Source organism: Capra hircus, chromosome 17 (assembly GCF_001704415.2).
Source record: "Capra hircus breed San Clemente chromosome 17, ASM170441v1, whole genome shotgun sequence".
NCBI classification, from domain to species: domain Eukaryota; kingdom Metazoa; phylum Chordata; class Mammalia; order Artiodactyla; family Bovidae; genus Capra; species Capra hircus.
The window spans coordinates 66898631-66912778 of record NC_030824.1 but is presented as its reverse complement, the minus strand read 5'-3'; the positions used below and the strand labels follow the sequence as shown (position 1 = coordinate 66912778).

The 14148-nt window shown below is 41.7% G+C and overlaps 1 protein-coding gene across 5 annotated transcripts in view; it reads left to right on the top strand.

Moving 5' to 3' along the window:
- Positions 1–14148, top strand: part of RNF175 (ring finger protein 175) — a 66354-nt gene that overhangs the window by 23733 nt on the left and 28473 nt on the right. For all 5 annotated transcript variants that reach the window (XM_018061623.1, XM_013970492.2, XM_018061621.1 and 2 more), the window contains exon 4: positions 12112–12266. In XM_018061623.1, the coding sequence (XP_017917112.1) occupies positions 12112–12266 (155 nt within the window). The remainder of the gene's footprint in view (positions 1–12111; positions 12267–14148) is intronic.

Sequence of the window (14148 nt, the reverse complement as noted above, 5' to 3'; positions counted from 1 at the left end):
AAAGAGCTCAGCTGAAATTCCATCACCTCCACTTGTTTTGTTCTTAATAATGCCTCCTAAGGCCCACTTGACTTCACACTCCAGGATGTCTGTCCCTAGGTGAGTTGACCATACCATCATGCTTATCTGGGTCATCGAGATCTTTTTTGTATAGTTCTTCCGTGTATTCTTACTACCTCTTCTTAATATCTTCTGCTTCTGTTAGGTCCATACCATTTCTGTCCTTTATTGTCCAATCTTTGTACGAAATGTTCCCTTGTATCTCTAATTTTCTTGAAGAGATCTCTAGTGTTTCCCATTCTATTGTTTTCCTCTATTTCTTCGCATTGTTCACTTAAGAAGGCTTTCTAATATCTTCTTGCTCTTCTCTTGAACTCTCCATTCTCCTTTGCCTCTTGCTCCTCTTCTGTTCTCAGTTATTTGTTAGGCCTCCTTGGACAATCACTTTGCCTTCTTGCATTTCGTTTTCTTGGGAATGGGTTTGGTCACCACCTCCTGTACAGTGTGACAAACCTCCATCCATAGTTCTTCAGGCATTCTGTCTACCAGATTTAATGCCTTGAATTGACTTGTTACTTGCAATGTGTAATCGTAAGTGATTTTATTTTGGTCATACCTGAATTGTCTAGTGTTTTTCCCTACTTTTTTCAATTTATGCTTAAATTTTGCAATAAGGAGCTGATGATGTGAGCCACAGTCAGCTCCAGGTCTTGTTTTGCTGACTGTGGAGCTTCTCTGTCTTTGGCTGCAAAGAATATAATCAATCTGAATTCAGTATTGACCATCTGGTGATGTCCATGTGTAGAGGCTTCTCTTGTGTTGTTGGAAGAGGGTGTTTGTTATGACCAGCATGTTCTCTTGGCAAAACTCTGTTAGCCTTTGCCCTGCTTCATTCTGTATTCCAAGGCCAAACTTGCCTGTTACTCCAGGTATCTCTTGACTTCCCACTTTTGTATTCCAATAACCTGTGATGAAAGGGCATCTTTGTGTGTGCGTGCGTGTGTGTGTGTGTGTGTGTGTGTGTGTGTGTGTGTGTTAGTTCTAGAAGGTCTTGTAGGTCTTCACAGAATCATTCTACTTCAGCTTCTTCGGCATCAGTGGCTGGGGCATAGACTTGGACCACTGTGATGTTGAATAGTTTGTCTTGGAAACAAACTGAGATCACCCTACCTTTGGAAACTAGGGGAGTCCATAAGATGAAGGCAATGGGAACTGCACAGGATCACTTGTTGACAAGGTTGTTTCCCACGGGCTACGGGTTAAAAAATTCTGATGGTCCTATTTATGTGTACTGGGATAGACAACTCTGTAAATGAAAAAGGGCAGGGGTGGGAGTTTACAGATTTTTTTTAAAAGCAGAGGAAGTTAGGAAAAAGTAGGAAGTACACACAATATGTGTGAACACCTTTGTACCCAGAAGGTATTATTATTTTACATAAACTTATGCCCTGACAGTATTATTTGTTATGCATAAAGTATTATTACTTTCACATTATTTCCTGCATAATTTGAACCATGTTCTTCAGCAGCAAGAGACAAATCCAAAAGCTCAGAACTTTTTCAGATACAGTTTTTAACAAATTTGTCTGTCTTCTGAAATGCCCATTTAATTTCTCTAGACTGGTTCAGTTGTATTTCTGTAGGAGCTGTGTACATCAGAGCAGCTTATCATAAATACCTAAAGCAAAGGAAATAGGTTATTAAGAAAATAAAGTTGATTACCCATCTGTATGTCTTCTTTGCAGAAATGTCTGTTTAGGTCTTCTGCCCACTTTTTGATTGGATTGTTCATTTTTCTGGTATTGAGTTGTATGAGCTGCTTGTATCTTTTAGAGATTAATTCTTCATCAATTGTTTGTTTGCTATTATTTTCTCCCATTCTGGGGGTTGTATTTTCACCTTGCTTATAGTTTCCTTCATTGTGCAAAAGCTTTTAAGTTTAATTAGGTCCCATTTGTTTATTTTTGTTTTTATTTCCATTACTCTAGGAGGTAGGTCACAGAGGATCTTGGTGTGATTTATGTCAGAGAGTGTCCTACTGATGTTTTCCTCTAAGAGTTTTACAGTTTCTGGTCTGAGATCTAAGTCTTTAATCCATTTGAGTTTATTTTTGTGTATGGTGTTAGAAAGTGTTCTACTTTCATTCTTTAGCTGACCATCATCAAAAAGTCTACAAACAATAAATGCTGGAGAGAGTGTGGAGAAAAGGGAACCCTCTTAAACTGTTAGTAGGAACACAAATTGATACAGCCACTATAGAGAACAGTGTGGAGAGTCCTTTAAAAATTAGAAATAAAACTACCATATGACCCAGCAATCCCACTACTGGGCATATGCCCTGAGGAATCCAGAATTGAAAAAGACACGTGTACCCCAATATTCATTGCAATACTATTTACAACAGCCAGGACATGGCAGCAACCTTGACAGATGGAATGGATGCGGAAGTTGTGGTACATATACACAATGGAATATTGCTCAGCCATAAAAGGGAACACGTTTGGGTCAGTTCTAATAAGGTGAATGAACCTTGAGCCTGTTACACAGAGCGAATAGGTTATGAATATAACCTAGTTATGTCTATCCACAGAAAGAGAAGGACAAATACCATATATTAATGCATATATACAGAATCTAGAAAGATGATACCAACAATCCTACCTGCAAGGCAGCCAAAGGAATCACAGATGTAAAGAACATTCTTTCAGTGGGAGAGGGAGAGAGTGGGCTGATTTGAAAGAATAGCATTGAAACATATGCATTCCCATGTATAAAACAGGAAGCAGTGTGAGTTTGGTGTGTGACTCAGGGCACCCAGAGCTGGTGTTCTGTGACGACCTGGAGTGTTGCGGCGGGGAGGGAGGCGGGGGTGCTCAGGATAGGGGGACAGGTATGCCTACGGCCAATCCATACTGAGGTGTGGCAGAAACCACCACAATACTGTAAAGTAGTTGTCCTCCAACTAAAACAAATAAATTTTTTAAAAAAGAAAATATACCATTAACTGCTCCTAGGTGATGCCAAAATATGTGAGTAGAAAGTAGGAAAGGTTTGATATTTTGTTTGAGATACTGCTTAATATCTGAAAGGTTCAGACATATTTTAGCACAGTGTCGACTGGGCATCTGGATATTTGAATTTTTCTCTTTGCAGCTGCTAGTGTTGATATGGTAAAACATAGGCAAAGCCTCAAAGTTAAATTACTTCCAAATGCTTTTAGCAGCATTTAATTAAAAATAAAGTTCCATTCAATAGCACCCTCTCTACCTTCTTTTATGTATCCTATTTTTCATATTTGTAAGAAATGGGGGTGGGGCACCTAAAAAGAATTTTTCTACTGCTCTTCAAATCAGTAAAAAGCCTGATGACGAAATACACAGAATTTTGTCTTCAAACATACTGTTCAGTTCAGTTCACTTCAGTCGTTCAGTCGTGTCCAACTCTTTGCCACCCCGTGAATCGCACCACGCCAGGCCTCCCTGTTCATCACCAACTCCCAAAGTTTACCCAAACTCATGTCCATCAAGTCAGTGATGCCATCCAGCCATCTCATCCCGCTGTTAACTTGCCTCAATACACAGGCAAATACTTTGCCACAGTCTGAAAATTTGCTCTATTTAAATCAGACTTACTCCTGTTAATAACAGCTGTGAAACACTAGAACATATTATTGTACCAATAAAGGATTATCTGTTCCAATCATTTGAAAATGAGACAAGACACTAATATATCCACAGTTGCGTTTGCAGGTATGCTAACTCACTTCAGTCGTGTCCGACTCTCTGAGACCCCGTGGACTGTAGCCAGCCAGGCTCCTCTGTCCATGGGATTCTCCAGGCAAGAATACTGAAGTGGGGTGCTGTGCCCTCCTCCAGGGGATCTTCCCCACCCAGGGACTGAACCTGTGTCTCCTCTGTTTCCTGCATTGGCAGGCGAGTTCTTTACCACTAGTGCTATATATGTACGTGTGTGTGTGTGTGCGCGCACGCGCGCGCACGCACACATGCACGCTATATATACATATATATATGCATCTGCAGAATCCCCTTTAAGAATTTAAGTAGCAAAATCAAGTCAATTGACTTGAAGATAGAAATATGGACCGAGTGAATTTTTGAGAGCCCTTCATATGCCAGGATTCCATACTTTTACTTGTTTGAACTGGTAGCAGCAGTATTTCCTGGCATCAGGTATTCTCATGATAATTTTCAGCTTCCCTCTGAGCATACCTCTGCTCCGCATCCAGCCCCACCCATACAAACACATACAGACACACTCACGAATGGTTGCAGATAGTTTGGGATTTGCAGTGCAAAGAGCATCACATAACTTTCTCTTTCCTTTTTTTCTCTCCTTTCATACTGTGTGACTCATTCAACATTCCGTACAACTAGACAAATGAAGAGATTCCTTTGTTTTGACATAATTAGCAGCTCTTTTCATTTGCATTGTGTGCCTGGCTACAGTAACAAACATGGTACCTTTCAGCAGCGTCTTAGTCGGGAAGTTCCTCCTGCCGTGACATGTGGGTGGGGAGGGCAGGGTGATGTGAGCCAGATGCACGGGCTGCCCTTCGCCAGGAATGCAGATGTGCTCCATCCACACATGCCCAGATGCTGACCCCTCTGGCGTCACTAATGCAGCCCAGCTGCCAGGCTTCCTCCTCTGCATGTACGCGCCTCGGTTTCACATATGTCATGTGCTTACTTATGAGGCACGACATTCCTACATTTCACATGTGGCAGTTACTATTAAAAATGAGCAGTTCTAATTCTTCTGGAAATTGATAAAGAATCTTTTAAATTGCTTTGAAATGTGGCCATCGTTTCAAAATGACTTCACACGCAGTTATTGAATTCATAATGCAAACTTTTGACCTTTCCCCTTGCATGTTGAGAAAACAGGGCTCTGAGTATTCCACTTTAAAGATAGTCAAGAAATTAATATTTGCATACATAATACATCATAATGATTTTTCACTTTCCTTTTATTTCTCATCTCCAAGGCCTATTTTTAAAAAGTAGCATGTCTATAAATTCAACATTGTTATTTATTGTTAATTAAATCCAGGCATCAAGTAAAAGAAGTTTGGCATCTTCTAGAAATGGGTCAGACTTACAGCTCTACAGGGAAAGAATTAGCTTTATAAAAATATAATCCACTCATTGCTTCAAACTATAGTTAGAGCATAGCACCACTGATTAGAGGAAATGGATTAGTTTTATAAATTTTGACTTATAATCTAAAGTATAAAATATAGAACATGATAGTTTCTCTAAATTAAAATGAACTGAATCTTAGTTATTCATTTTTTTAAAAATTCAGCATTTCACGGGGTAAATGTAAAGGTGAATCATAACTTAAAGCAAAAAAGATGAAAAATGCAAATGACAGATGATCAGATTTTGAAAGATGGGGTTCATGTCCATTTCCTTCTTTAATGCCAGAATAATGAACTTAAAAAAGCCAAAATCTATAATTCATCATAGATACCAATCTTGGTGATCACTTCTAAGAAATGAACGACCTAAATACTGAGGAGACTTTTTTGAGGGACTGCACACCGTCATTATCAATAGTAGAGTCAGACTTCCCTGGCAGTCCAGTGGCTGAGTTCCCTTTGCAGGAGGTGTGGGTTCAGTCCTTGGTTGGAAGTTAAGATCCCACAGGCCTCACTAAAAAAACCCCCAAAACAGAAGCAATATTGTAACAAATACAAGAAAGACTTTTAAAATGGTCCACATAAAAATCTTAAAAGTGGTTGCTGCTGAGTGCCAAAGGAAAACTCTCTCAAGTCCTGGTTCCCTAGCATGTGGTTTGGGGCCCTCATGAAAACTATTCTGCTTCCTTCAGTAAAACTTGGTTTACCTGTTTGGATACACATATACATATTTATTTCAGTTTCAGAAATAAAGGTGCAAACTCATTCATTAGCTTTGGCCATACCTACAAAATAGGATGGAAAATGAAAGCAATGATCTGATTAATTCAGGCGGAAGTAATGAATATTTACTCTTCCCTGAAAGTACTGCCTGAAATTTATAAACAAAAAAAGGATGTTGTAAGCTATCTTTTCCTGAACTCTCCAAACAGTTACTTCAGATTTTCTCCATATAGAAAAAAAGCAACGTAAAGTGAAGTCGCTCAGTCGTGTCCAACTTTGTGCGACCCCATGGACTGTAGCCTACCAGGCTCCTCCATCCATAGGATTTTCCAGACAAGAGTACTAGAGTGGGTGGCCACTTCCTTCTCCAGGGGATCTTCCCAACCCAGGGATAAAACCCAGGCCTTCTGTGTTACAGGCAGACGCTTTACCATCTGAGCCACCAGGAAAGCCCTTCACCATGTATATTTTTGTTCAAATGCATATGCTATGTCGTGCTGTGCTTACTCACTAAGTTGTGTCTGACCCTGCAATCCCATGGATTGTAGCCCACTGAGCTCCCGCTGTCCATGGGGATTCTCCATGCAAGAATACTGGAGTGGGTTGCCATTCCTTCCCCTCAAATTCATATATATGATAACAATTGTAGTATTCTCTGAAAGAAGATTTCAGTTCAGTTCAGTCGCTCAGTCATGTCTGATTCTTTGCAACTCCACGGACTGCAGCACACCAGGCTTCCCCGTCCATCACTAACTCCCAGAGCTTGCTCAAACTCATCCAGTTTGTGATGTCATCCAACCATCTCATCCTCTGTTGTCCCCTTCTCCTTCTACCTTCAATCTTTCCCAGCATCAGGGTCTTTTCTAAGGAATCAGTTCTTCGCATCAGGTGGCCAAAGTATTGGAGTTTCAGCTTCAGCATCAATCCTTCCAATGAATATTCAGGACTGATTTCCTTTAGGATTGACTGGATGGATCTCCTTGCAGTCCAAGGGACTCTCAAGGGTTTTCTCCAACACCACAGTTCAAAAGCATCAATTCTTCAGCACTAACCTGTCCATCCTAAAGGAGATCAATCCTGGGTGTTCATTGGAAACACTGATGTTGAAGCTGAAACTCCAATACTTTGGCCACCTGATGCAAACAGCTGACTCATTTGAAAAGACCCTGATGCTGGGAGAGATTGAGGGCAGGAGGAGAAGGGGACGACAGAGGATGAGATGGTTGAATGGCATCACCGACTCAATGGACATGGGTTTGGGTGAACTCCGGGAGTTGGTGATGGACAGGGCTGCAGTTCATAGGGTCGCAAAGAGTCAGACATGACTGAGCGACTGAACTGAACTGAAGCTTTCTTTATGGTCCAACTCTCGCATCCATACATGACTACTGGAAAAAACATAGCTTTAACTAGACAGACCTTTGTTGGCAAAGTAATGTCTCTCCTTTTTAATATGCTGTGCTTGTCTTCCAAGGAGCAAGCATCTTTTAATTTCACGGCTGCAGTCACCATCTGCAGTGACCTTGGAGCCCAAGAAAATAAAGTTTGTCGCTGTTTCCATTGTTTCCCCATCTATTTGCTATGAAGTGATGGGACTGGATGCCATGATCTTAGTCATTTGAATGTTGAATTTTAAGCCAGCTTTTTCACTCTCCTCTTACACTGTCACCAAGAGGCTCTTTAGTTCCTTTCACTTTCTGCCATAGGGGTGGTGTCATCTGCATATCTGAGGTCATCGATATTTCTCCTAGGAATCTTGACTCCAGCTTGTGCTTCATCCAGCCCAGCGTTTTGCATGATGTACTCTGTGTATAAGTTAAATAAGCAGGGTGATAATATACATTCCTGTTGTACTCCTTTCCCAATTTGGAACCGGTCTGTTGTTCCATCTCTGGTTCTAACTGTTGCTTCTTGACCTGCATACACATTTCTCAGGAGGCAGGTAAGGCAGTCTGGTATTCCCATCTCATGAAGAATTTTCCACAGTTATTGTGATCCACACAGTCAAAGGCTTTGGCATAGTCAATAAAGCAGAAGTAGATGTTTTTCTGAAATTCTCTTGGTTTTTCTATTGCCAATTGTTGGCAATTTGATCTCTGGTTCCTCTGCTTTTTCTAAATCCAGCTTGAACATCTGGAAGTTCTTGGTTCATGTACTGTTGAAGCCTAGCTTGGAGAATTTTGAGTATTAGTTTACTAGCATGTGAAATGAGTGTGATTGTGCAGTAGTTTGAACATTCTTTGGTATTGCTTTTCTTTGAGATTGGAATGAAAACTGACATTTTCCAGTCCTGTGGCCACTACTGAGTTTTCCAAATTTGCTGGCATATTGAGTGCAGCACTTTAACAGCATCATCTTTTAGGATTTGAAATAGTTCTGCTGAAATTCCATCACCTCCACTAGCTTTGTTTGTAGTGATACTTCCCAAGGCCCACTTGACTTTGCACTCCAGGATGTCTGGCTCTAGGTGGGTGATCGCACCATCATGGGTATCTGGTCATGAAGATCTTCTATGTATTCTTGCCACCTCTTCTTAATTAATATCTTCTGCTTCTGTTAGGTCCATACCATTTCTGTCCTTTATTGAGCCCATCTTTGCATGAAATGTTCCCTTGGTATCTCTAATTTTCTTGAAGAGATCTCTAGTCTTTCCCATCCTATTGTTTTCCTCTATTTCTTTGCATTGATTACTTAGGAAAGGTTTCTTATCTCTCCTTTCTATTCTTTGGAACTCTGCATTCAGATGGATATATCTTTCCTTTTCTCCTTTGCCTTTTGTTTCTCTTCTTTTCTCAGCTATTGGTAAGGCCTCCTCAGCCAGAGGCTGAGCAGATCAGTCTCTGTGGGGTCTCTGGGTCCTGGTGTGCAGCAGGTTTTGTCTGGGCCCTCTGAGCATCTCTGGCAGGTATGGGGTTTTGATTCTAAACACGATTTTGCCAATCCTACCATCTTGCTGGGGTTTCTTCTTTATCCTTGGATGTGGTATATCTTTTTTCTTGGTAGGATCCAAAAAAAGGATCCAAAATTTTCCTGTCAATGGCTGTTTAGCAGCAAGTTGCAATTTTCGAGTTCTCACGGGAGAAGACAGGCACACTTCCTTGTACTCCACCATCTTGTATGTAATTTGAAAGAAAATTTAGAGCAACTCTAAGGAGACTTCAGATCCAGCCCACTCAAGAAGAATTAAAAAGAATAAAAAGCCTGGAAAATGTCTTCTTATTTGACAAAGGCTGTATTTCATTTATATCTTGAAGTTCTATCAAATAATTCTGATTATTGACCTTGAGACTACTGTAACAAAATTCTTATTAAAGGACCCAAAAGTATACCCATAAACTTTTTTTCTAAGCTGCCTATTTTTAATCCCAAAGATGAAGAAACTAAGCAAACAACATTAGTCTTTTTTATACTCAGATGGTAGACGTGTGACATGCATGCTCTGACAACTCTTTCCACATCAGTGGCAGACATAATTAATTGATCATGATACTCTTCACTGCTCAGACAGGACCCAGGCTCAGAATCTTCCTGAACAGAGTATTACCAATTTAACTCCACACATGAGACAACCGTCTTTGCCATGCACCTCATATATTAATGCTGAGCAAATATAGGCAGTTAGTCGAATGTTCTACAACATAAAAGACCAAGGGTTCTTGCTACTCTTCCAGTGAAAAAAGTGAAAGTGAAAGTCGCTCAGTCGTGTCTGACTGTTTGCAACCCCAGGGACTTCGTCCATGGAATTCTCCAGGCCAGAATACTGAAGTGGGTAGCCTTTCCCTTCTCCAACCAATCTGCTTTTTACCAGGAGGTGAGTAGCTGGCATTAGGCCTGATCTGTAGAGTAAAAGTATCACTGTGGTAACTGTATCATGCCATTGACCCACAGCCCATCAGTTCAGTCTGTCCTGTTTCCTGCCATGCAGAACTGAGGCCAGCCAACTTAAGGGACCTTCTGAAGGCTGCTGGGACTCAGGTCAGTGGCATAGGCCACTGACACACAGAAGGGACAGGAAAGAGTTTGATTCCCATCTGGAACCACCTGGAAAGGGCACCAGTAACTGAAGAGAAAAGACAAGAAGCAAATGGTGATTTACAGATCCAGTCATCAGGGGCAACGTCACCCCACAGTCAGGATGCAAGGGTTAGCCCCACACAGTGCGCTGGGACTGAAGGCAGGAGGGCCCCTGATGTGACATGTCCTGACACCACCTCCTCCTTTGCCATCGCTGTGCATGTGTATATGTGCTGTGAGAGTAACTATAGCGCCTGCTCCCTGCAGCCCAGGATGCTTCCAGATCCCTTACAGCTGTGATGTCTGTTTCCCACCCTGGTGGCTCAGAAAGTAGAGAATCTTCCTGCAATGCAGGAGCCCCAGCTTCGATCCCTGGGTCGGGGAGATCCCCTGGAGAAGGGAACGGCAGCCCATTCCAGTATTTTTGCTTGGAAAACCCCATGGACAGAGGAGCCTGCTGGACTACAGTCCATGGAGTCATGAAGAGTCAGATACGACAAAGCGACTAACACTTTCACTTTGAATCAGCAGGGAAGCAGGCATTGTGGTCCCCAACTTTACAACCAAAGTGCAATCTTTTGTCCAACAGCACAGAGCTGTTGCGGCCTAAAGTTCATTCCATCTGAAATATCTGCAGGAGGTAATGGAAGATGGATATTTTGGATTATTTCCCATCTGAATGTTCAAATAACTGTGCCCTTCAATACCGGGGTCTAGCCCCGGTTGGATCCAGGGTATCCAAAGCATAGACAGTGTTGGCAACTGAGATTTATTTATTTATTTAGAAATATAGAGAGAGATAAGGAAAGAATGTTGCAGTTAAGAAAACAGAGGAGAGAAAGAGGCTGATATTCCTTGGTTTACACAGAAAGCCAATAAAGTCCCAAGACAAGGGACTTATACCGTTCACGTAGGCCACAGGTGCCCACTTGAATAGTGGAGGGTGCCCCGCCTTGGGCTCCCTCTCATGTGGGTCTTAGAAGCCCAGGCAGAGAAGTGAACACAGCGAGCCCCTGTGCTCTAGAGGATCAGCCTGAAAAAGAGAGAGAAAGAAAGAGAGAATTGACACGGGGGAGCCAAGCAATGATGAGGTGAGGCCCAAAACTTTATTTTCCCAGGGAGCTTGTATACCTTAAGCTGTACATAGAGAATAATGGAAAATACAAAGTCATGCAGGGTCAGCAGCCCTGACCCTTATCAAGACCAGGCTTTCTCTCTGCATACCTATCTGTATACACAGGTCTTAGGTGGTTTACATCATCTTCTGGCCAGGAGGCCTATTAGCATTTTATGACCCTTTTCTGATAAGGGTCCATCAACCAGAAAACTTATTTGCCCTAAAAGTGTTGTTCTTTCCAAAGTCTGGTGCCACTCTCAGAAAGCACTAAATAAAGTTACATTCTTACATAGCAAGGACACAACAATTTATAACAAAGAAAGAAGAGTACAGTGATTTATAACAAAGAGAAAATTCATTAACTCAAAAGTCTAGTATTACTAACATCAAAACTACTATATTCCTATTTCTGCATCCCAATTACATTGATTAATATCCTCCCAGGTGCCTAAAAGATAAAGGATATGGAGGTCTGGTGGCAATCATTAACTCAACAATGAAACTCTTCACCAATATAATTCTTAGCTCTTTAAAAGACTCTATCTTTAAGATGTTTTAAGCTTCCTGTGCCTCTCCCAGTCGGGAGGCTGTAAACAATCACATGCATAGTTGTAAAAGTCTGGGTAAACCTGTCAGGCAAGTTAGAGAGCCATCAGAGGGGTTTGAGCTGAGACACTCCTTTTATATGCAGGAGACTAACTGGAGCTCTAAGTTAACTTTTCCCAGAGAAAGGTGGTCGGGGATAGCCCCCTGCTAATGTCAGAAGAGTGTAGTATAGCAGACAGTAAACAGATTTTGGTTTCAGGGTAGATGCTCGGGCAGAGGACCCCTTGAGACCTGACTCACCTTTGCCTGTCAGGCCTCTTCCTCATGACCTTTGTCATGGGTGGGATCTCCTGTGCTGGTTCCCTGCACTTCAGAGCCTTGCATGCACAGAACAGCTTGCAGTGGGCTGGTGAACCAGACGCCATGTCCCAGACAGGGTGGTGAAGGTGGCTCCCCGACCCCCTAACCCAGAGTAGCTTCCAAATCAATAGTAGACATGCCGTCTGGTCCTCAGTTATTGAAGGAGACTTTCTGTTCATCTTTCTGACAGCTGGTGACCCTGTTGCAGATGTGGGTTGTCCCTTTGTATTTCACGATAAAACTTTACTGGTGGCGATTTCTCTCTGTGTGGGGGATGTTCTCAGTTATTACCAGCTACATCCTCTTCAGAGCTACCCGAAAACCCCTTTCAGGGAGAACACCACGGTATGTATTTCATTCATTCCTTCCTCAGCACACCCTTCATTTCAACCATTAGAAAGTATATTTGATTTCCTTTTTCCTGATGGGGGGTAGGGTATTACACCTCTTTGACCCTTTGTTGCAAAACTGTTTGGAGACTTGCTCTACTGCTGTGCATTCACATTCATATTTAATGAGGATTCAGACATGCCTATAAATTTTATAGTTTTAGACAATAGCTAGTAAAGGCCAGGAGGAAGAGAAGTGAAACCATTGTTTAAATTTTCTAGAGCACTATTTGCATGTTGATTTTTAGCTCAGCATTTTATAGGGTTCTATGCTAAGTCAGGTCACAGACATTTTATCATAAAGTAAGAGTTAGAAGTTTGTACTTCTAACAACTATGTACATATTTCACATCGATAAATCATAAGCAACAGACAAGCTATTACTCACATAACAAATGAGGCTTTACTATTCCAACGCTCACTTTAGTTACCACTGCCAACCTCTTGGAGAAGGCAGTGGCGCCCACTCCAGTACTCTTGCCTGGAAAATCCCATGGATGGAGGAGCCTGGTGGGCTACAGTCCATGAGGTCACTAAGAGTTGGACACGACTGAGTGACTTCACTTTCACTTTTCACTTTCATGCTTTGGAGAAGGAAATGGCAACCCACTCCAGTGTTCTTGCCTGGAGAATCCCAGGGATGGGGGAGCCTGGTGGGCTGCCGTCTATGGGGTCGCACAGAGTTGAACACGACTGAAATGACTTAGCAGCAGCAGCAGCAGCAGCCAACCTCTTGAAATGTATATAATTCCATCGGATCATTCACTAATCTTTCAAAGCGTTTATAATCTCATAATGTGTCCGCAAATTTGTTCTTGCTCTCTGTGTTCTATAGACAAGATCTGAATCCAATTCAGATAAAACTGATGAGATAAAGAGAAAATGTGTAGCGTTCAGTGGTAATAAGACAATGTCAGGTTTTGATCTGTGTTGGAGAATAAATCAGAAGTATCCATGAAATATTTTTATGATTATTTAGCCATTTGCATGCTTATTTGTAATCCTCTAGAGAAGTGGGAGAGGCAGATATCAACTTTTACTTCTGCTTTAGAGAAGGAAAATATATTCAGTGAGAGAAACCAGATAAATAAATGTAATGATGAAAGCTGACGTTCAAGTAAATGAATTTCAGGTTTATGAGTGTTTTAATTTAATCCCACTTAGGGAACAGCTTTAGGGTGATATTAAAAAATCTTCTAAGCTGGCCAGTTTAGGGCTTTACACAGCCTTTGTCGGGCCTGGCTTACCCATCAGCAAATGAGCATACAGTACCCTTTCTCCTTCTTACAAAATGCTATACACTTTATAAATTGTTTAAGACTTGTGAAAGAGATCTACATTTTGAATGAATTGAAATGTACTTGTTTTCATCTCCTGAATGCAATTAACATTCTGTTTCAGTGAGAATGCTTCATTTTTCTACTGTTTAATGAATTGCCTGGGCTAAACACTGAGCTATTTCTCTGCCCGTGAAGAGGAACTCCAATACCTAAAACACCTCCTGACGCTTCATTGCTCCTGTATCTCAGATGGCCAGAGCCCCATGCCCTCCACTGCTCCTCCTCCAGCTTCTTCCTGCCCCTCAGCTCCTAGCTTTGGCACAGTCTGAGAGCCAAGATGCTCCCACTAACAATGGGAGTATCATATTAGGGCTCCATTCCTTCCAGAAAAGCAGTCTGGATAAAGAAGCTCCGGGTGATGAGAAATAGTATGCCCTAAGGGTCTTTATGGATGCTTGCTTACTCATCACATGATAGGTGAGTCTCACTGTGTTCCATTTGGAAGTGGAGGACTTCATGACAAGTGAGGAAAGCTGGTCAGAGCAGATTCGCATGGTG